Genomic DNA, 20,659 nt, shown 5'->3' on the forward strand with positions numbered 1-20,659 from the left:
GAATCGCACCAGATTAATAAAAGTTAAAAATTAAAAGAAAGTAAAGTTGTGTTGGGGGTGCACGACTTCAACCCTGGTCCAATGAACAGGGTGAAGTCGTGCAGGGGGCACGACTTCTTCAATTGAAGTCGTTTTGGCCTCCCACGACTTCACTTTGGGTCAAAATTTGCCCATTTTGGTAATAAAGAGGGCATATTTGCCTAGTTTGGTGCAAAAACCCATAGATTAGAGAGTCCAAAGACTCCTTCTATCCTACTTTCAAGCACACTCTCTCATCTCCATTTTCGATTTTCCATTTTTCACGAGGCTTCTCTCCTCCACGCTACCTCTCCTTCACTGCCACCGATCATGCGTCAGCGCTCTCCCTTTCATTCTTCGACCACGCGTCAACTCCTCCATTCCACTTAATTGGTTTTCCTCTCGCGCATCATAAACGCCATTTCATTTCGCATTTCGTTCTCGCGTCTTCTTCCACCACGAAACAGATCTTCATTTCTTCATATCTCAGAATCCACATCTTTCACTCTCACGTTGCACATCACAGAGCATCTCACTCTCTCTCGAGAGCTCTCATCATCATGAACCATTGCTTCCATCACGGTAATCCTCTTTTTCCTCACAGATCCATCTTCTTCCATCATTTCTTTTGATTTTCTACCGTTTAATCCACTTTCCACTTAGCAATCTAGCTTTCCCACCGTTCAATCATGAATTTGAACCGATTAATCGGTTCATTTTGAGCTTTTCCCCTTTTCTAGGGTTTCTATCGAATTTAACCCTCCGTTTCTTGTTCTTCTTCGAGTTTTTTATCATTTTCTGCTGCATTCATCTCTGGAGGAAGCTTCGAAGGAGCTCACGACACGCACATTCGTCATCTCCTCGGGCGTTCGTCCATCAAGTGGTATTAGAGCAAGGTCGAACACGCTTCGAAGGTAAGTATCTCGGTTCGTCTCTATTCTGAGTTTTCTTCCATTTTTGAGTTGTTCGATTTTCTTCTGTTCTTGCGTTTGATTCGCGCCTTTTTTTTGTTTCTAGTTATGTCTTGATTCTGTCTTGATTCTGAGTTTGTTCTTCAAATTTTCGCATTGTTCATTATCTTCATTGAATGTCTTGTGTTGCTTTCGCGTTTGTTCAATTTATGCGTTTAGGTTTCCAAATTCTGATAAGGTTGTGTATCCTGTGCTTGAGTCATTATTTTTGAGTCTATTTGTGTGTGCCAGCTTTTCTTTGAGTCTTTTCCTCATTTTAATCGGTCCATTTGTTCATTTGAGTCATTTTCATTGATGAATCATATTCTGTCATGTTTACAGTTATGTTTAATTGATTAAAATGTCATAAATTTTGTGTTCAAAGCTGTATTTGATTTTTCCTGAGATTCTGGATTATATGATCAGTGGCTGTACACCATATGAGCTATGATACAGTCATTGTGAGCTCGGGTGCATGCAAAAGTGACCTTAATCTCAGATTTAAGATTTGTTGATGTGTATTTTGATGTGCGTTTATAGTCATGGCCAATACATATTATTTCGATGATAAAAGGCTTGAATGAGTTTGTATCAGGTGCACACCACTTAAGCCATGAATTGCTGAAGTAAATAGCTTGGTGGCATCTTGTGAAAACTCCAACAGTATCAAAGTTGCAGTTGACCGATCTGCATTATCTTGTTTGAGTCTAGTTTTTTTTGTTTTAAAATCTGTTCTGGCATATAGATCTTGCTGGAAATCTTGCATTAACTTCCTAGTGTCTTGTTTGAATTTTAATTGCTGTCTTTGAGTTTAGTTAGCTGATCAAAAGCTATTTGATTTCATTGAGTCAAAATTTGAGTGGTTAAGTTGCTTACATTGATTAATTTGGGGGCTGACTAAGTCAAATTTTGAGATAGTATGTTTCTGCATCTATTTGCTTTATAAACAAGTTTGTTTTAGTTGTTTGAAACTGATGATGCAAAGAAACCACGAGTTATAGCTGCCCTAAGCATTTTCATTCTTTAAACCACCAAATTTATGGCATTTTTCATTCACAAGTTGCTAGTTGGTTGCCTTTTCTGAAATCTGTGATTGGTGCATGTGAAATTGAGTTGTCATTGCAGCAAAAGCTTGGTCGTTCTGTTTTCATAAAAAAAAAATTGAATTGACAAAAGAAACATTTACATAGTTATAAAAAGCTGAAAGACCAGTGCAATTAACTTTTCTGAAATCTGATGCACCAGAAAACTGTTGTTCTCTATTAGCATTTCATCAAACAGTTTCACTCAATTGCTTTGAGTTTAAAATTTTGATGATATTGCAACTTGTTTCTGTTTATTGTTTTTAAAATCTGTTCTAGTTCTATTCCTTAGGTTCTATTTGTTGTGCTTACTTTGATCAAAAGCTTTGTTTCTTGTTTGTCAATTGTTGAATGTTCTGGTTTTGTCTCAATGCACGTGTAAACTCTGATCTGCTGTTCCTAATTGAAGTTTTTGTTTGCTTTTGTAATCTGGTCTAGAGTTGATCTTGAGTCAGTTTCTCTGTTGTGCTGTCAATTCCTTTGCTTTAGTGGCTGTCCTGTTCTGTTCTACCTGTCTGTCCATTACTTTGATCTTAGCCTAGCCATTCTTGATTGAGAAGCTTTTAAACTTTGGTTTCTGGAATTTGAAAGAAGGTTTGTGTGCTTGGTAGCATCTTAGGTGGTGGTGGTCTGAAAGACTTTCCAGCTTTTTACTGCCAAGGGAGAATCTCCCTTCCAAACCTTTCCATTTTGAGTGTTTTTAAGCTTTCAAAGAGAAGCCAGAGTGTAGTGAGTTTAGTGTGGCTAACTTGGCCTAATTCCTTGGCACTTTGAAATAGAGAATTCATTGTTAATCTAACTGTTTTTGTGATTGTTCATTGTGCAGGAAAAGAAATTGGATCAATAAGATTGGAGCAGTTGTGGTTTGCTTAAACTGACATTGCATTCATTTTGGCTTATAAACTGTTTGCTGAAATCATTGAGATATTATATGTTTGAATGTGATTACTGATTTCATGGTTTGCTTGCAATTGTTGAAATCTGTTGAGTAATTATTAGCACCATCACTCTTTCTTTGTTGAGATCATTTTTCCAAATGCATATGGAAAATAGTTTCCTGGTATTAATCACATGCAACTTTCAGTTTTTGTCAGATTGATTGATTGCATACCCTTGCATGCCACCTAGTTAGGATTTCATGGACAGATTTATGCATAAATTGATTTGCTTGGAGTAATTAGGCTTGTGCATGAACTTGTTTTAACTGCCAAAGCATCATTCCATTTTTTAAAAAGTGACTAAAGCACTTAATTTCCAATTCTGACTTCCTGGTTGAATTAAGCACATCATTCTTTTTACCCATTGGATTTATCAGATTTTAAATTAGAATTGAATGGTTGTTTAAATCAGTTTAGTTCATCTTTGAATTACACCCATTGCATCTGGTTAATGTCCATTCCTATTTGTATTTGCTGGATTTTGGGTTTGATTTTGTATGCAGAAATGAACCAGTGCAGGGTGTCCAATAGAAGTTGAGATTAGTTTAGAATGAGCATGAGTATAGCTTGAGCAACCAGTAGCAGCCATCTGAACTGAAGGGAGTTTCTTTCACCTTAAATTGCTTCTGTTTTGGCTGAACTATTCCTGTTATAGCTTGTTATTGCTTAGCTTTATTTGAAGGTTGATCTGGTATGATAGTTTTTGTAGACTAGGATTAGCCATTCTGAATTGGAATTGTTTCTGTATTGCATTGGATTGGTCAGGTTTTGATTAGTCTGGATGGTTATTTAATCAGTTTGGCTTCAGCTTAGAATTACATCCCTTTGAATCTGGTATAATGACCATTTCCATGTGTCTAATAGAATCTGGTTTGATTTTGATGTGTGCAGAGCTGATACTTGAGAGTTTAGCTTTAGCAGAAATTTACTGAGAAAAGGGAGTTATCTAGTTTAATTGCTTCTGTTTGTTTAAACTGTGTGTTATAGCTTGCAATTTGTTGATGCAGCTGCATGTTAGAATATACACTAAGTTCTCCTTCGTTCTTTTTGGTTAGAGTTAGTGAAACACTTGAGAATCACGTTGCGGGTAGGAAATTTTGTTTGGACAAGTTAACAAACGTTCGCGTAGGGAGTTCACTGCTAGACCAGGTAAGGGAAGCTTATATGTTTAATTTATACTGTATGTTATATGTTCTGATTTGCATGTATGATAAATCTGAAGTTGAGCTGTTATGGAAGATTACTGATATCTGATATGATTTCTGGTTTTGGTTGATCTGTCATGAACAAGCACTGTTTGTATGTATTATATATGTGTTGATTTTGATTGAAATGTATGTTGATTTGGTTACGTATGAATGGAGTATGGTTATTGTATAGTTGGAATGATTAAAATGTTGAGATCTATATGATGATGATAATTAAGGTGAATTAAATCTGGAATGAAAGTTATAAAGTTTATAAATTTGAAATCTGGAAAATTCTGTTAAGGTTGAAAAATCTGAAACTTTAAATCTTCCCTTTAATAAATGACGCTCGTCATCGTACGGTCATAGACCGCTCGGTTTTCCTTAAAATAACTAGAATGGGATTCCTTCATTTGGAAAGAATTCTGCTCGTGAACGAGCGTCCCCAATTGAATGTCTGAGCGTTCGTGCAGCTTAGATGTTTATAAATATTTGAAACTTTATAAATAAGTAACGCTCGGTCTTATACTGAGCGTTCGTCCTAAAGAGCGCTCAATTCCATATTGAGCGTTCGTCCTAAAGAGCGCTCAATTCCATATTGAGCGTTCGTCCTAAAGAGCGCTCGGTTCCATATTGAGCGTTCGTCCTAAAGAGCGCTCGGCCTTTTGCCAAGCGTTCGTCATGATTTGTGCTCGGTCATATACCGAGCGTTCGCTTTAATAAAGAGTTCGGTCTTAAACCGAACGTTTGTCATTTTCTTTAATTCCTTACCAAACGTAAATAGCGTTCGTCCAAACATTTGAAAATTTTATATTTTGCGCGTCCGGTCTTTGACTGGTAGCCTGTTCCTTCCGAATACAAAGTTCCTTAGATATTCAAGTATTCTCTTTAAATGTCTATTCATCTAAATTGAGATAATCTGACTTCTTAGTATTTAAAAATATTCTGGAGTTGATCTTTTGATTCTGAAGTCTTTGAGATTTTAAGAAGTTCTTTTAAATCCGGTTTTAACGTACGTCCTCTTCCTTCAGAAAGTTGAACGCCCGTCTTTTTCAGAGAGTGGAACAAAGAATGGAAATATTATAAACATGAAATGTCAATGTGTTCGAATACTGTATTAACTGATTATACGATTGTGGAAATTTGAACGAGCGTTCCAAGGAGGAACGTCTCAGATGTGTTAAATGTGAAATTTGGTAAAGTATGAACCTGGATAAGTTAAGCCTCGCGGTCCATCCTGATATTCCGTGATACGCCTCTTCAAGTAGAAGGGGGTATTCATGCGTGGGAATGGCAGGAGGCCCTAGTCCTCTTGAGTACTTTGGACAAATAGGGTTAACCTCGAGTGGCAGCTGTGAGATTAGATCAGTTACTACACCACTCGGGTGCAAGGACGCTTGTAACTACATGGTTCATACAGTCCGGACGGTCTGTCTTATATACGTATTTCTATGATTGTTATTTGATAAGTTACATGTCGTATGTGTGAATTGAAATGTAAATGTATGTGTTGATTGTATAAATTAAATATTATAAGCTTACCCTTGCATTTCCGTTGTGTTGTCTACTATCCATGTACTTTCGTCTTGTCAAAATGCAATGATCATCCGTCGTGGGTGTGAGCAGATGGTGGTGCATCCCTTGAACAAATGCTGGAAGAAGAAAATTTGGATGAAGCTAATCTGGTGGAAGTTGAAGTAAAGGCAGAGCCTTAGAGTGCTCGTTAGATCAGGACTGTAAATGTTAGTGTAGTTTGAACGTTCGGCCAAGTATTTTGTTAGGCCGTTCGTCTTAATCTTATATTCCTCTATTTTGACGTACGTTGTTTTATATATCAAAGAACGTTCGTTCCAGGTTTTCCCTTGTATGCGTTATGCGCGTTCTTTTGTACTGATGCCGTTCGGCTTTTAATCCTGATTTAATGCAAAGACTGTTTATGTTACTGTTAATTGTAATTAATTCTGAATTATGGTAACTACTGTATTTTGGGATGTTACACTAAGCCTTATCACATTAAAGTCTAGTCTTTTAATTTGTGCTTAATTGTTTGTGAGTTGTGTTCTTTGATTTTAAAGGTGATTTTTGTTTAAAGGGTAAGACATTTCTGGCAAGGTAAGACTTGGTATTTAAGCAGTCTTCGTGACTCACCTCTCTTACCTCACCTCTCTTACCTGGGACTTGTCTAAGTGTGAATCTTGTATACCTTTCACACAAAGAAAACTTTTAAAAACAAAGATGTCTTGTTATAGTTCATATAGGTCTTCTAGGTTAGATAATGTTGATGACATGTTTAAACAAGCTAGGAATCTTCCGTTTTTTGGTAAAGACATAGGTGCATTAACATACCTAGCTTGGAAAAAAGAAATTGATAAAATAAATCCTTGGTTTTATGAAGAGAGTGAATATTATGTCCTTAGCATATATCTCTTTAAGTTAGAAAAGCATGCAAGTGAGTGGTGGGATGAAAGACAATATCATGTTAGGAAAGGTAGAAAGTCCTCCATACGTGATTGGCATGATTTAAAAGCTTGCATGAGAAGAAAGTTTTGTGCCTTCACGGAAAGAAACCTAGAACTAATTAGGGATTGCATTGAAACCTAGAAAGTTTGTTACTTCTTAAAGTAATCTTTAAAATATTAAAATAATAATCATGTAATATTTTTTAAAATTTCTGCTCCACAATTACTACCTCTTCAGTCGCTGCAACTCTACTCGAGGTTAGAAAATTGCTCTCTGAAATTGAATTGCTTACGTTTAAGATGTCGTTTGACGTGGATTGCTCCTAGTCCGCGACATTGACTTTTTTAAATTAAACGCAATAAACTAACCGGACATAAACACGTCAACTTCACCCAGCAAAATAATGATTGAACAAAAATAAATAATTTTTAAATAAGAACCTTGATTAAAAAGAACAAAATTTTAGATATGTAATAAAACAAAAGTTTTATACAGAAACTCAATTAAAAATATCCATTCCCTCAAAAAATCTATTTATACCAATAAAAATGATATAAACGCATGGTGGAGAGGAACAGGGTGTTGATATAGGATAAAGCAGTGACGACGCAGCACTGTGACCATGACTCTATTATTTATCTTGTTAGAGCGACACGTAAATTTGTTGAAAGGAACTGTCTTATTTTGTGCATTTCCTATTGTCATTATAGGTTCTTGAGCACTTTGGAAATGTCAGAGTTGTTGCCGCATTCTTTGGGCAAATTCACTTTCAGTCCAAATGGAACACCAACTAGGAGGGGAATAGTAGTAACACCAAAATATAGGCATCTGAGGCCGTTTCAATGTGTGTGCACACAGGATAATCGAAGCATTGTCGTGAAGAATGGCAATGATTCTCTGGATATGTGTCGGGTTGTGAATGGGATGTGGCAGACCAGTGGCGGGTGGGGCAGAATTGACAGGGATGATGCTGTTGATGCTATGCTTAAATATGCCTATGCTTAAATATGCTGATGCTGGACTCACTACTTTTGACATGGCTGATATATGTATACAACTTAGTTAAATGCTTCTACTTGCTTTTCTATTTGAAATAATGTACTCCTTTAAGGAAATTCCTTGACTACACGCTGAAGTTATTCTTTAGAGGAATAGAAGGCGATAGTAGATTTGATGTGTTCAAATTTGAGTGTTATGTGATTGTTGGATGTTTTAGATGTGGATTCTTCCCAACATGAGCTTTTTGCAAGCCTTCTTAGAGGTTATGCCTTTTGAGGATTGTTCTCATTGTTGTGTTCTTCGGGCTTTGCAGATGGACTTGTTGAAGATCTATATGGGATTTTCATCAACCGAGTTCGTCGTGAGCGTCCTCCAGAATTATTGGAACAGATCAGAGGGTGAGTTGATCAGTAACTTCATATTCTTTTATACTTTTTTCTTCTATTTGAAGATTTGAAGAAGATGCAGCTACTTTTATAGTATTTGGCTGGTAAGCGTCCTACCATATATTTCCAAATTGTTATTGAAAATATAAAAGAAAGTATTTTCTTATTGTCCATTGTATTATTTGGTGCAGTCTCACTAAGTGGGTGCCTCTGCCAGTTAAGATGACTGCTAGCTATGTAAAAGACAACATCAATGTTTCAAGGAAGAGATGGATGTAGAATCCTTGGACATGCTTCAGTTCCATTGGTAGTTAATCCCTCTGTATTGTGTTTATTTGATCTACAAACTATCATGGTTCAAGCAGCATAATTATTTATCCACATTTTGCAATTCTTGAAATTTTTAGGAAAAATCATAACGATTACCATCATCCATGACCATGAGACCATCATACAAAACATCATACATTTTGATTCTGTACTGAAATAGTGAAATGAGTACTGGATTCCCACTGTCTAGCCAAACTACTTCTGTAAATAGTTCTAACTCTCTGAAGTTCAGGATTCTTGTGACAATTCACCTCTATCTCTAATGGATTTAGGTGGGATTATTCAAATCCAGGCTACTTGGATGCGCTAAAACACCTTCCAGACTTGAAAGAAGAAGGTTAGTTTTGTTTCTGATTAACGGTTACGAATTCACATATAAGTTCACATTTCTTGCTTTGATCAAACTACGCTAGTTAAATTTTGATACAGGTAAAATCAAGACCGTGGCTCTGACAAATTTTGATACAGAGAGGTTACAGATTATTCTTGAAAATGAGATTCCTGTTGTAAGCAATTAGGTATATCCACTTGCTTTAATTTTTTTGAGTTCTTTTAATAATCTATATAGTTCGTGAACCTTATTGGTATCTTCGATTTCAGGTACAACACTCACTTGTCGATATGCGTCCTCAACAAAGAATGGCAGAGCTTTGTCAGCATACAGGAGTCAAACTTATAACGTCTCTCTCTTCCTTTCTTAGAGGATAAAGAATTTTCAACATAGAAAATAGTTCTTTCGAATACTAGATGAAAGTTTAGTAGAATTTATCTAAAAGAATTTCCACTTAGATCAATTTCTGATGCAGGTATGGAACGGTAATGGGTGGTCTATTGTCTGAGAAGTTCCTTGACACCAACATAGCTATTCCTTTTGCTGGTCCTTCAATAAACACTCCCTCCCTCCAAAAGTACAAAAGGGTACGATTTCATGACAACCTTTCTTTAATTGTAGGTAGTTTAAGAAACATTTAGCACCTTTTGTGCTCTATAAAAAGGTTCTGTCTCTTCTAAATATGCTACATTGTAAAGCTAAGATAAGCCTTTTTTGTAGATGGTCTGGAAAAGGGTTATCAATGACAAATAACTCTGAATCAATATGTAGGCTACATAACAATTCAAGTTGATGATTTGAATTTTTGTCCACATAACTTAGTTATATTCATATGTTTTTTTTCTATACTTTGCATCTGTTGACAGATGGTAGATGCTTGGGGAGGATGGAATTTGTTCCAGGGACTACTTCGGACTCTGAAACAAGTAGCTTCTAAACATGGTGTTTCAATTGCAACGGTTGCAGTGAAGTATATATTAGATCAGGTGAATTTAGTTGATTGATTTCTTCTCTCTCCAGAATTTGATGTGCTTATTGCTATAAAATCTCATTCTCATGTTACATTGATAAGGCCTGGTATATATCCCTTTCATTTTGCCTCTTGTCAAACATGCAGCCTGCTGTAGCAGGTTCGATGATTGGTGTCAGACTTGGCTTGTCAGAACATATTCAAGACGCCAATGCTATATTTTCTCTTGCTCTTGATGAAGACGATGTGGGCAGCATAAGAGAAGCCACGACGAAAGGAAAGGATCTACTAAAAGTGATTGGTGACTGCGGAGATGAATACAGGCGTGCATGAGTCATGTTGGGTTATCAAACTGGTGAAATGCTGTGTTTTTTTATATAGTACAAGAGCATGAAAAGGGGGTTGGCGACAGAGGAAAGATTTCAAGCCCATTTTTTTGACAGTTGAATTTCTGTATGTAATACTTTTATGGATTCCTCCGACTGGTAAAAAGACAAAATACATGAAAAGAGAAAGTAATGAATTCTCTAATATAGTTTTCTCAAATGTGAGTTTTAGAACAACTTTTCCTTTTTCTATAACAATAACAATTAGCAAATACTACAAAGATCATTCAAAGAAGATTACATATGATTTAGTGGTAAAATGGAAGAGATGGAGTAAGGAGGAAGAAAAATAAATTGTGTACCTTGAATAAATTGTTCCCTAATTTTATGCAAGCAAAGGAATTAATAACTCTGTATATATCTTATCCATTTTCATTCACACAATTACTCAAACAGCTTATGACAGCTTCGGTAACCACCAGTTGCAGAGCTGTGTAAATAATAACTCCTTTTCTTTTTCTCCCATATAACAACATCATATGATAGTTATTAAGTAAGAAATATAAAGAAATGAAAAAGATATCCAGAGTTTCTAAATTATTGTAAAGGAACAATTTAAATTTTTCTAAAATGTATTATGAATTCAGAAAAATTTTCTAATTTTATTGTAGAACCTTACCGATATAACAAATATGAGCATTATTATTATGTGTTTTTATTATTTTTTATTCTTATTTGCTAAATGTTTTTTAAAACTAAAATTCTTTTTCCCCTAAGCCATTTTCATTACCCCTTCCTAAGATAAATAAGATTCATTATATCACTATTTTCTAAATTATATCCCTTGAATTCGGTCTGTTTTAAAAAAATTAAAATAAATACTTATTTAAAAATAAAAGCATTTGAATATTTATTAAATTTATTTAATTTGGTTAAATAAATAAAAAATACAGTATTCACCTCTGAATTGATATTATCCTTCAAAAGTTTTAAAATTAAATTTGTTAAGTAATAATTTCATTTCATTTTTGCATAAAATACTCTTTTTGCGTAAACCTTCTCCAGAGCTCCACCAAGTTACTTCAGCCCAAATCAGAACCACTTGTACTGGCGCCAGCCATCAAACTTCTCCTGCGATTGCAACTCTACCACTTGACCAAAGCCATTGTCAGCGACAAGTTCATAGCCGAAGTTAACCCTAGCTACTCTCCATTTAACCAGATTCGCCGAAAGCCAATACAAGTCCTGGCTGATCAGACTCGCCGGCGGCATCGCCTCCTCCTCCGGTTCCGGTGCCGGTGCGTGCTCCGATTTCACTTTCCTCACATTTTAAGAATGTTGGGTCATCATCATTTCATTTAACATTTGTAGAAATTATATGCCCATAAGGTGTTCGTAGAAATGATGAAAAATTGTCCGTAACCGTGAAATACTTGTTTAGTCATTTGGTATATTTTTATAAAAATTTAATCACATTACTTGGTTGTTTCTTTTTTTCACTCACCATTTATTCCTCCATTCACTTCCCTTATGTTGTGAATTAAATTCAAAAAGATAGACACACTTCTGAAATACAATAACCGTGAAGGCCACGGTAAACCCCTGCATTTGCAGTTTTATACCCATCAACCGTTCCCTTGTACAGCCTTAGCTCACCGATCACCGCTAGCCAACCATTAGCAATACCAACTATACTATGATATTGTAATCCGTGTTTTTTTTTTTGCAGTCGTATATTGTGAGCTGCTATAAAAAAGAAAAAGAACAGAAAAAACCAGAATTGTTGTGTTTTCTTTGCGGAAGGATTACCAGAAAGCAACCATGGATGGTACGTCATCTCTGTTATACTGACTATGTTGTCTTTACTGGCATGTTAAATTGTTTTGCTTTAGGTCACATACCTTAAAATATGAAAAGGTTCAAATGTTTGGAAGATGAATAATGCTAATAAACTTTTGTGTGGGTTTCAGTCGATTCGCAGCCAACTATGGATGAAACAATTTTGGTTGGTGATGATTTAATGACCGGTCCTCCATCGCCTGTAGTACCACCGGAAATAGCCTCCCATGTCCTCCAAGGCGTTGATTTGTGTGATGGACTTCTCAGGAATCTATTTCTCTGTAAGTATCGTTTTCATTAACCATGTGCAACTGTTCTTTCCCTTAATTCCTTTTCTTGCATAAAATTAGGGAACAATTTATTCAAGGTACACAATTTATTCGGCATCTTTGGTATTATTTTTGGAATGTTAGTTTGTTTTTTATATAGTTTGTAGTTGTATTTTCTGTTTTTCTTGTTACGGTATAGTATGTATATATAAACATTTCCTTTAAGTGAATAAATGTAGTGAATTCTCCTGTCTTAATTTTAATACAGTTGTATAGAGAAGAAAGAACGTCTAAAATCCTAATAATTAATGTGTATAAAAAATAAGGAAATTAATAGCGCAAAAAGAAAATAAGAGTAATTTATTTATATACTTGGTTTTTTTTGTAGTTTAATTCTAGTAACATTATATTCTGGAAATTGAACTTGTATCGTAAGATTTACTTTTAAGAAAAATAGCCCTTAGATCTACGTTTTTATTTTCATTTGATAGTTCTAAGTAGATGCAATGACATGCATTAAGCAGTTATTTTGCTTCGTTGTTTTGTAATTAGGATTAGGGTTATGTAGGAACGTTAGTCACTTGATTTTTTTCCGACCTTGTAAAAAAAGTGGGTACACTTTTTTGGTATGCCCAGATTGGAGAAGTTAAAGGACTAAAACTTCAACAAGGTTCAGTAACAGTGCAGTATGTTAACGAGATAATTGTTTTTAATATTAGATGTTTGTCTATTGCAGCCTTTTTTATCTGAACGTTTTATGAGCTTTATTATATCTTGCAGGCTTGCAAATTAATGACATTGAACCATTTTGTCAAGATGAAATTGCTTTATATAAGCAATGTGCTGAACGAAGGGTGAGAACATTGTTATCAGATATCATTTATGAATATTCATTTATTTTTCTTCCTCCTTACTCCATCTCTTCCATTTTACCACTAAATCATATGTAATCTTCTTTGAATGATCTTTAATATGTGTAGTATTTGCTAATTGTTATTGTTGGAGATAAAGATTTAGGACAATTAAGTTTGTTAGATTATCATCACCTTTACTTTTTTTTGGAATAAAAATAAATAAACTCCAGGATAAGGAGATACGGAAGCGACTTCAAGATAGTGAATTGAAGTTGGGTTTATCAATGCCTCTAGATGAAGCCAAGGGGAGGGCCTCTCAGCTTGAGGCAGAAGTTACATCATTGGAGAGGTATGTTCAAGTAGTCCTGTAATGTGGTCCGTTGTCTAGAATGTTTCTTTTCTTTACATATCCTAATGCAGCATAAAGCAAGCTTTTAATAAATCCTTGAAGAATGATTTTTCCTAAGATTTTAAACTACAGAAACTTCAGCTTCTTTAGACATGATTATCTTTTATGACTAAACATTTCATTGCTTTTATTTTAAGGAAGGTGGTGCTCTATCTTACTCTTCTAAAGATATTATTGTACTTATCCCAAAATTTATGATGGTAGAGAAGAATATTTGTTCTTATTTGGACTTCTAATATCTATTTAAAAAATAAATCAAAACCTAGGACTAAGTTTTATTTTGTTTTTTCAAACTGATCTCCAATATCTAAAGCACATAGTTTATTTTATTGAAGTTGGTAGTGAATTTGTATAAAATAAATTCTCTTTAGGCATTAAAAACTATAAACTAAATTCATCAGAGCTTTTGGATTGCCTTATATACTTCTATTGATTGACCTTATTTCCTCACTTTAGCAGCCAAAACTTTTGACAATATTTGTGTATTGGATATCGTGTGACATTTGGGCGTGTGAATGTAACATCCCAATAAATAGTAATTACCATTAATCAGAACTAATCACATTTACAGAAAATACAGTGCAGTCTTAATATTTACAACAGCTGCTCAAAATTTAAAACTGAACGTACTACAATTACAGCGTTCAGAATCTATCAAAAATAAAACGAGTCCCTGGACAAACGTTCTGCAAAACTATACACCTAACATCCCAAAATACTATACAGAAAGATTAACTACTGCCACAGGACGAGCGCTCTACTGCTCAGCTTTAACCTCAACTTCTACCAAGTTGGCATCCTCCAAATTTTCTTCTTCCAGCATTGTTTCCAGGGGTGCCTCACCATCTGCTCACATCCACAACGGATGATCATTGCATTGACAAGACGGACATACAGAAACAGTAAACAACACAAGGAAATTGCAAGGGTAAGCTTAGGTAATTTAATTTATACAATCAACATATTTTAACATAGTAAATCAATCATGCATTTCATACAACATTATATATATATTTTCTCGCATACAGTAACTTATCCAAATTCTCATAATTAAAGACTGTCCGGACTGTATGATCCATGTAACCGCAGGCGTTCGTGCACCCGGGTGGTGTAGTAACTGGGATGCACTCAACAGCTGCCACCCGAGGTTAACCCTTATCAGTCCAAAGTACTCAGTAGGACTAGTGCCTCCTGCCATTCCCACGCATGACCTGCTCTCCTCTACATGAGGATGAGCACTCACGGAATATCAGGATGAACAGCCATCAGCGATTTTACCATGGTCATACTACACTACTTATCATATTCACATCATGGAGACGTCCCTCCTTGGAACGCTCATTCACAATCCCTTCCAAATCAAATTCATTCAAAACATCATTCGCACATTATTAACCATTCCTCTTATTCAGATTTTCATTCTGTGTTCCACTCTCTTAATTTAAACAAAAGTTTATCCTTTAATAGATCAAGATGAATGTATTTCAGTACACTGCAATCTCGTTTCTGAACAAAAGAAACGAACCATTATCCATTCGCGGACGTTAAGACCAATGAGTAATTTAATTGAGATTGAGTCTAAAAGATCCGAATAATACTTAGGAAAATTCTAAGTATAAAGACTTGAGGTTAAATGAAAAAGACCATTACAGTTTAAATGAATTCAAATAAATAATCAGAGCATTAATAATTTCGGAAACGAACACTGCCAGTCAAAGACCGAACGTTAATTAATAAATTGAACGAACGCTGTGAAGTTCGCTCACGAAGCAATGATAAGGACGAGCGTTCAGTAGAAACCGAACCCTTCTTAGTACGAACGCTAAGTCAATGACCGAGCACCAAATAGAACGAACGCGCATTTGAACGAACGTTCGGTATCAGACCGAACGCTAACTAGGACGAACGCTCAATCTAAAACCGAGAGTTCTTTAGGACAAACGCTCAGTCTAATACTAAGCGCTGCTTATGACGAACGCTGGTAAACAAAACCGAGCGTCCTAACTATACTTCTATTTATTTTCAATCGTGGTACAAGCTAGGCCAAGCCGAACGCTCACACTTAACTCTTGACACCAATAACGCTCGTTCTTAATCAGAGTCCTTTCCAAATGAAAGAATCCTTATTCTAAAAGAAATTGCAGGGAAACCGAACGGTATAAGACCGTTCGATAACGAGCGTACATGATCAATCAGAGAAGATCAAAATTTCCAGATTTTTCAAACACGATAATTTCACAGATTTTATATGATTTGAACTTTAATAATTTTACCTTCACCATAAATCTCATACATTACAGAATTCATATTAGAATCTCATCAATACAGTATTTTCCAGTTTCCCAGTTCAAACATCTCATCATTTACATACAGTTCAAAACAATATCATTCCACACCATACAGAATTTTAATCACATTCCAGAATATACATCTCATTCTCTGCATACAGCTCAACCAATAACATCATCAACATAAAATTCCCAAGTTTATCAGTCATATACAATCAGTACAATAGACTCGTGCTTGCATACTCCAAAATTCATAGATTTCATACAATTCAAACATTCAGTACACTTCATTGCTGTCATAAACATCAAACAAGTATTAAATTAAATTACTCAAGCTTCCCTTACCTGGTCTAGCAGTGCACTTCCAAATGCTTAGGGTTTCTCTCGTGCTCTCACGGCTTTCTATCCAGAAATTCACCCCACGATTTCCACTAAATCTAAGATACCAAAATCACATACAGTTCAGACCTATAATTCATTCATGCAACCAGAATTTGGTTTGCAGAAACAGAAGAAGAGAACGTTAAGGGAAGAGAACTTACCAGCCACAGAATTCTAACTTGTTCGGTTCTAATGAAAGCTTACAACACCGAGAATTATTCTACGGTTTCTGAAATGGAAGCAGAGATGTTGGTAGTGAGTGATCTTAGAGAGAAGATGAAAGAGTTTAGAGAGAAGGCAGAGATGAAGAAAAGCTAGAGTTTCGTGAGGAAGAAGGTGATTGCATGCAGAGAATGGGAAGAGTTTTTCTGAAAATTCACTTCCTTCCTACACAGAAACGAACTCCCATTCTCCACACGCCACTTGTCTTCCACTAACATTCTCAGAGTGCTCTAACCGTGACACTTGGCAAACGCATGCAGTGGGAGTGTAAGTGGGTTTTGACGTGGCACGGTGCATTAATGGTGTGATCAGAGGATGGATTTAGTGTATTAATTTATCAGGTTCTCACAGTGAATGTGATGTTTAGAATTTTCAATCTGTGGACATCTTATGTACCTTGGTTTCATATGTATAGGCGCCTAATTCTTGCTAGTGGAATTGAGGGCATTGAAGGTTTTCGCCAAAGATGGAGCCTACATGGCCGCCTTACTGATTCCAAGTAAGGTTTATCATCCATAATTGTGTTTTTGTGGCACATCACTTGATTGACAATATTTTTATATTGTGTTCCATGCTATACATGTAAAGCCTTTGTCATATTATTTGTAATTTATGCGGGCTGGTGTTTTGGGCTATCCAGGTTTGCAGTACATAGATCTTGGAATTTCAGTTTTTAAATATCTTTTCATCAAATTTTTGCTATCAAGTACGGTTATTGGATTATTAAATGGTTTTGGACTTGCCCTTACCGTGTAAATATCCCTATGAAGCTATATTAGCAGTCTGATTAATGGATTCAGGGTTTCGCACTTGTGCAGTGGTCTTGGTATTTGTTAATGCCCTTCATTCGTTAATTGTTTTATTTTCTTGTCGTTGATTTCTGGTAATGTAAATTTTGTGCAGAAATAGGTTGCAGTTCTTAAAACAGGGTATAGATAGCAGAAAAAAAAAAGAATTAGTCCATTGGAGGAGAATCAACTACCAAAAATTGACTCTTGATGTGAAGATTGAACCGGCATTAGGTTGCACCATGTTTAGTTCGTCCCCCAATACTTTAAAGTTACAACTTTTCTTTTACTTTTTTTCTTAACTTGGATGTTTTTCTTTATCTAATATTCCAAATGATAAATCAACCAAGAGTTTGAGATTTTAAGTCTGTATTCTGCATTTACACATAGAGATTAATTATAAAAGATTGGATTTCACCATTGCTGTGTTTGTTAGGAGTGTTAATTAGTTGGATCAATTCGACCAACCTATGGTCCAAATATTTAGCTTACCTAGATTCATCAAGGAAACATGTATGAGATTAATTATCTCATATTGGATATACATGAAGGATTTTTTTCTCCGGTTTATTCATGGTTTTTTTTTTACTACCTATTCTTTTGATCTCTCTTATGTCATCTGTCTCGTTTATATGTTTTTTTTTTCATAATAAAAATAGTTTTTGTGAATTTATTTATAATCGTAGGCTTAATAAAAAATTATTTTAACATTCAATGTTGTTGTGGAGGTTGTTCAAATGTAAAATTGGAGACTTTAAATGTTTAGATTCAAAACATTTCACTATTCTCTTATACATATACATATACATATATATATATATATATATATATACATATACATATAGAAATAGAACAATGATTCATAAATATTGTTTTTTCTTTCTTTTTCCTCCATACTAAATGTAAGGTTTACGGAAAAGATTCACTAGAGAGATCATATCAATAAAACTTGAATCTAAATACATAAGAGATTGACATCTTTCTCTACCTAAAATATTAAAACAATGAATTAATGCATCGTACTTTATATCTACTTTTCTCATTTCTGTCTAATATGAGACTTAGACTCGTATTTCTAACACTAAACACCCAAAATTCTTTATCTGTCTTCAATTTTTTTTTTCTCAAGCACATCCTAAAATAATAGTTTATTATCCTCAATTACTAAATCTTATGTATCCAATAACCAAAACTTAGGTGTGCAGAACTTCTAATATACCCAAACATGCTCGTTTTATCATGTAAAGAAACATTGTTGAATATCATGAATTTTTCTACTAGATATTATTTTTTGTCAATGGAAGAAAAGAATTGAAATCAAAATGACTTAAACATGAATTGTAAATTACTGAATTTGTAATGAGCTGTTCAAGTTAAATTTTCATGAGATTGTAAATTAACACAAGAAAATCATAAACAGAAAGCAAAATTTTCATGAGATTGAAAATTCTAAACACATCACGAAGAAATAATTAAATGCATATGGAAACTAAATTAACTTTGGAACAGAACTTTCTTACCTCTTCAAGCAAGGATTTGGTGTATCCTTGCATGTGGAAACTAAATTAACTTTGGAACATAACTTTCTTACCTCTGCAAGGATTTGGTGTATCCTTGCAAAAGTCCTCTGAGTATTGATAGAGACATTTTTTTTTCTTTCTTTTAGAAGAAGTGAAGCTATCTCGTTTGGAGAAACAAACAGTAAGAAAAGTTTATACTTCAATGAAAGAGACTATAATTGCATAACCCAAATGAATAACGTTGCAAAATAAATGAACTAAATACAGGTAGAAATTAATTAACTGTCAGTTACCTTAAACTCAGCATGAAAATATGTAAAAAATGGTGGAGGTTGTCAGGGACCGTTTTTTTCCCTTGTCTTCTTCAAAATGCATTTATTCAAGGAGATGTTAATTTATTTACGAAAAGAATGAATGAATAAGCATAGTATAAGCTTTAAAAATAATTGTGGGATAAAATGGTGGATTTTTTTTTTCAAAAAAAGAAAAATATTAAATACTAATCAACAAGATTTTAAAATTGCCAAAGGTAACATCTATATATAATCAATAAAGTAATTTTGGTTAATGTTCATTAATTTTTTTAAAAAAATATTAAATTATAACAGAGAGAAGTATTTAATTAATTTAAGAATATAATCTAAAGTCTTTAAAAGACATAGCTAATATATGTTTAATATAGTAAATGTATTAAATTAATGAAATGGTAACTAAAACTTGTATGGTAAGTATAATTACACTTTAATTAGAAAAAATGGATTAATTGTGTTTTCTTTTCAAACTATTAATTAAAATTCTATTTCTTTCCTATTTCAAAATATGTACCAATTTCATCTTTATATTTTATAAAAGAATGTAAAATATTATCAAGAGCAAAATATAGTTAATGATATTAGATTTTTCCTCTTTCATCTACTTGCAATTCTCTCTTCTTTACAATTTGTGAGACCCCGAAAATTTCTCTGTAAATTACCTGTCACATCACCATTAATGCACACCACAATCCATGCTTATCTCATTTTAAAACCCATTTCCAAATCTGATAAACTCTCTGACATACACTGAAACCGCACCCATCATTCTCTGAAAACGCACATGGCTTCACATGCACACACGCCACGTGTTGCAGAAGAAGCTTCCAGTTCAGAATTTAGTGGGCACGTGTCAGCTTGGGGTACGTTCGCTCAAACGAACGTGAATTTCACAAAACTGGATTTCCTAGAATTCTCTCTCTTACCTGCACCACTCATCCTCTTCCTCAGAACTCAGATCCTTCATCTTCTCCAACCTCTCTCTAGAAACCTTAAAACTTCTCTCTACTGTTACTCATTCATCTCTTCTCCGTTTAACATTCAGAACCGTAGGAACGTTCCTTATGCCGTGAACTTCATTTTGGTCCGAACAACTTCAGATTCTGTTGACGGTAAGATTTCCAACTCATAAGCTCGTTTCTGGAATTCCTTCGAACCCAGATTCAGTTACATACAAGGGCTTAAGTTGATATCGTTTACGTTTCTTTGGTTAGACTTAGTTGAAGAGAATAAGAAAGATCTTGGAGGGTAGAAAACCATAAGTTGGGCAAGTCCAAGTGATACTATTTGAACGAACACTGCCATCCAGGTAAGGGAAGCTTATATGTTTAATTTATACTGCATGTTGTATGATCTGAGTTGTATGTATGAAGTTTGAGCTGTTATGAACGTTATCTGATATCGGATATGATTTCTGGGTTGTTGAACTGTATGTTGGTTTGATACGTATGAATGATGGATGAATATTGTAATGTATGAGTTATTAATATGTTGATTGTTGAATGGGAATTAATCTGGATGTGAAAGTTATAAAGTTCATAGACTTGAGAATCCTTTGAAGTATAAGTATATGTTTAAAGGTTGAAATCTGGAAATTTGTTAAGTTTGAGAAATCTGAAACTTAAATCATCCCCTTTGGTAAATGACGCTCGTCACTGTACGGTCTTAGACCGTTCGGTTTTCCTTAAAATAACTTAGAATGGAATTCCTTCATTTCGAAAGAATTCTGCTCGAGAACGAGCGTCCCCATATGGATGTCTGAGCGTTCGTTCAGCTCAGCTGTTATAAATATTTGAAACCT

At 34.6% G+C, this 20,659-nt stretch overlaps 1 protein-coding gene and 1 pseudogene across 5 annotated transcripts; both read left to right on the top strand.

The window, feature by feature from the left end:
• Nucleotides 1–7,217: 7,217 nt before the first annotated feature.
• On the top strand, nucleotides 7,218–10,197 carry LOC148195239 (putative oxidoreductase At1g06690, chloroplastic; annotated as a pseudogene). The gene is made up of 9 exons (XR_015780731.1): nucleotides 7,218–7,684; nucleotides 7,948–8,032; nucleotides 8,212–8,327; nucleotides 8,623–8,687; nucleotides 8,780–8,868; nucleotides 8,951–9,030; nucleotides 9,157–9,268; nucleotides 9,548–9,667; nucleotides 9,799–10,197. The product of XR_015780731.1 is annotated as a putative oxidoreductase At1g06690, chloroplastic (transcript).
• Nucleotides 10,198–11,008: 811 nt separating this feature from the next.
• On the top strand, nucleotides 11,009–17,447 carry LOC148195240 (uncharacterized). 4 transcript variants are annotated; one of them, XR_015780732.1, is made up of 8 exons: nucleotides 11,009–11,275; nucleotides 11,707–11,805; nucleotides 11,948–12,097; nucleotides 12,866–12,939; nucleotides 13,170–13,288; nucleotides 14,075–14,276; nucleotides 16,655–16,738; nucleotides 17,143–17,283. XR_015780732.1 is itself a non-coding variant. In XM_088094221.1 (7 exons), exons 2-7 carry the CDS (start codon nucleotides 11,799–11,801, stop codon nucleotides 17,327–17,329), a joined length of 621 nt encoding a protein of 206 aa, XP_087950347.1. In that variant the 5' UTR covers nucleotides 11,012–11,275; nucleotides 11,707–11,798; the 3' UTR covers nucleotides 17,330–17,447. The 4 variants fall into 4 exon arrangements, 2 of the variants coding, with proteins under 2 accessions (XP_087950348.1, XP_087950347.1); XR_015780733.1 differs by having other exon boundaries at nucleotides 14,096–14,276; XM_088094221.1 differs by lacking the exon at nucleotides 14,075–14,276 and having other exon boundaries at nucleotides 11,012–11,275; nucleotides 17,143–17,447.
• The last annotated feature ends 3,212 nt before the right edge of the window (nucleotides 17,448–20,659 follow it).

Source organism: Vigna umbellata, chromosome 7 (assembly GCF_029865625.1).
Source record: "Vigna umbellata cultivar VRB3 chromosome 7, Vumbellata_1.0, whole genome shotgun sequence".
Lineage (NCBI taxonomy): Eukaryota > Viridiplantae > Streptophyta > Magnoliopsida > Fabales > Fabaceae > Vigna > Vigna umbellata.

Coding starts and splice junctions, on each gene's coding strand:
- LOC148195240 (XM_088094221.1), top strand. Junction 12,098..12,865: donor TCTCAGGAATCTATTTCTCT/GTAAGTATCGTT, acceptor TATATCTTGCAG/GCTTGCAAATTAATGACATT. Junction 16,739..17,142: donor GGCCGCCTTACTGATTCCAA/GTAAGGTTTATC, acceptor AATTTTGTGCAG/AAATAGGTTGCAGTTCTTAA.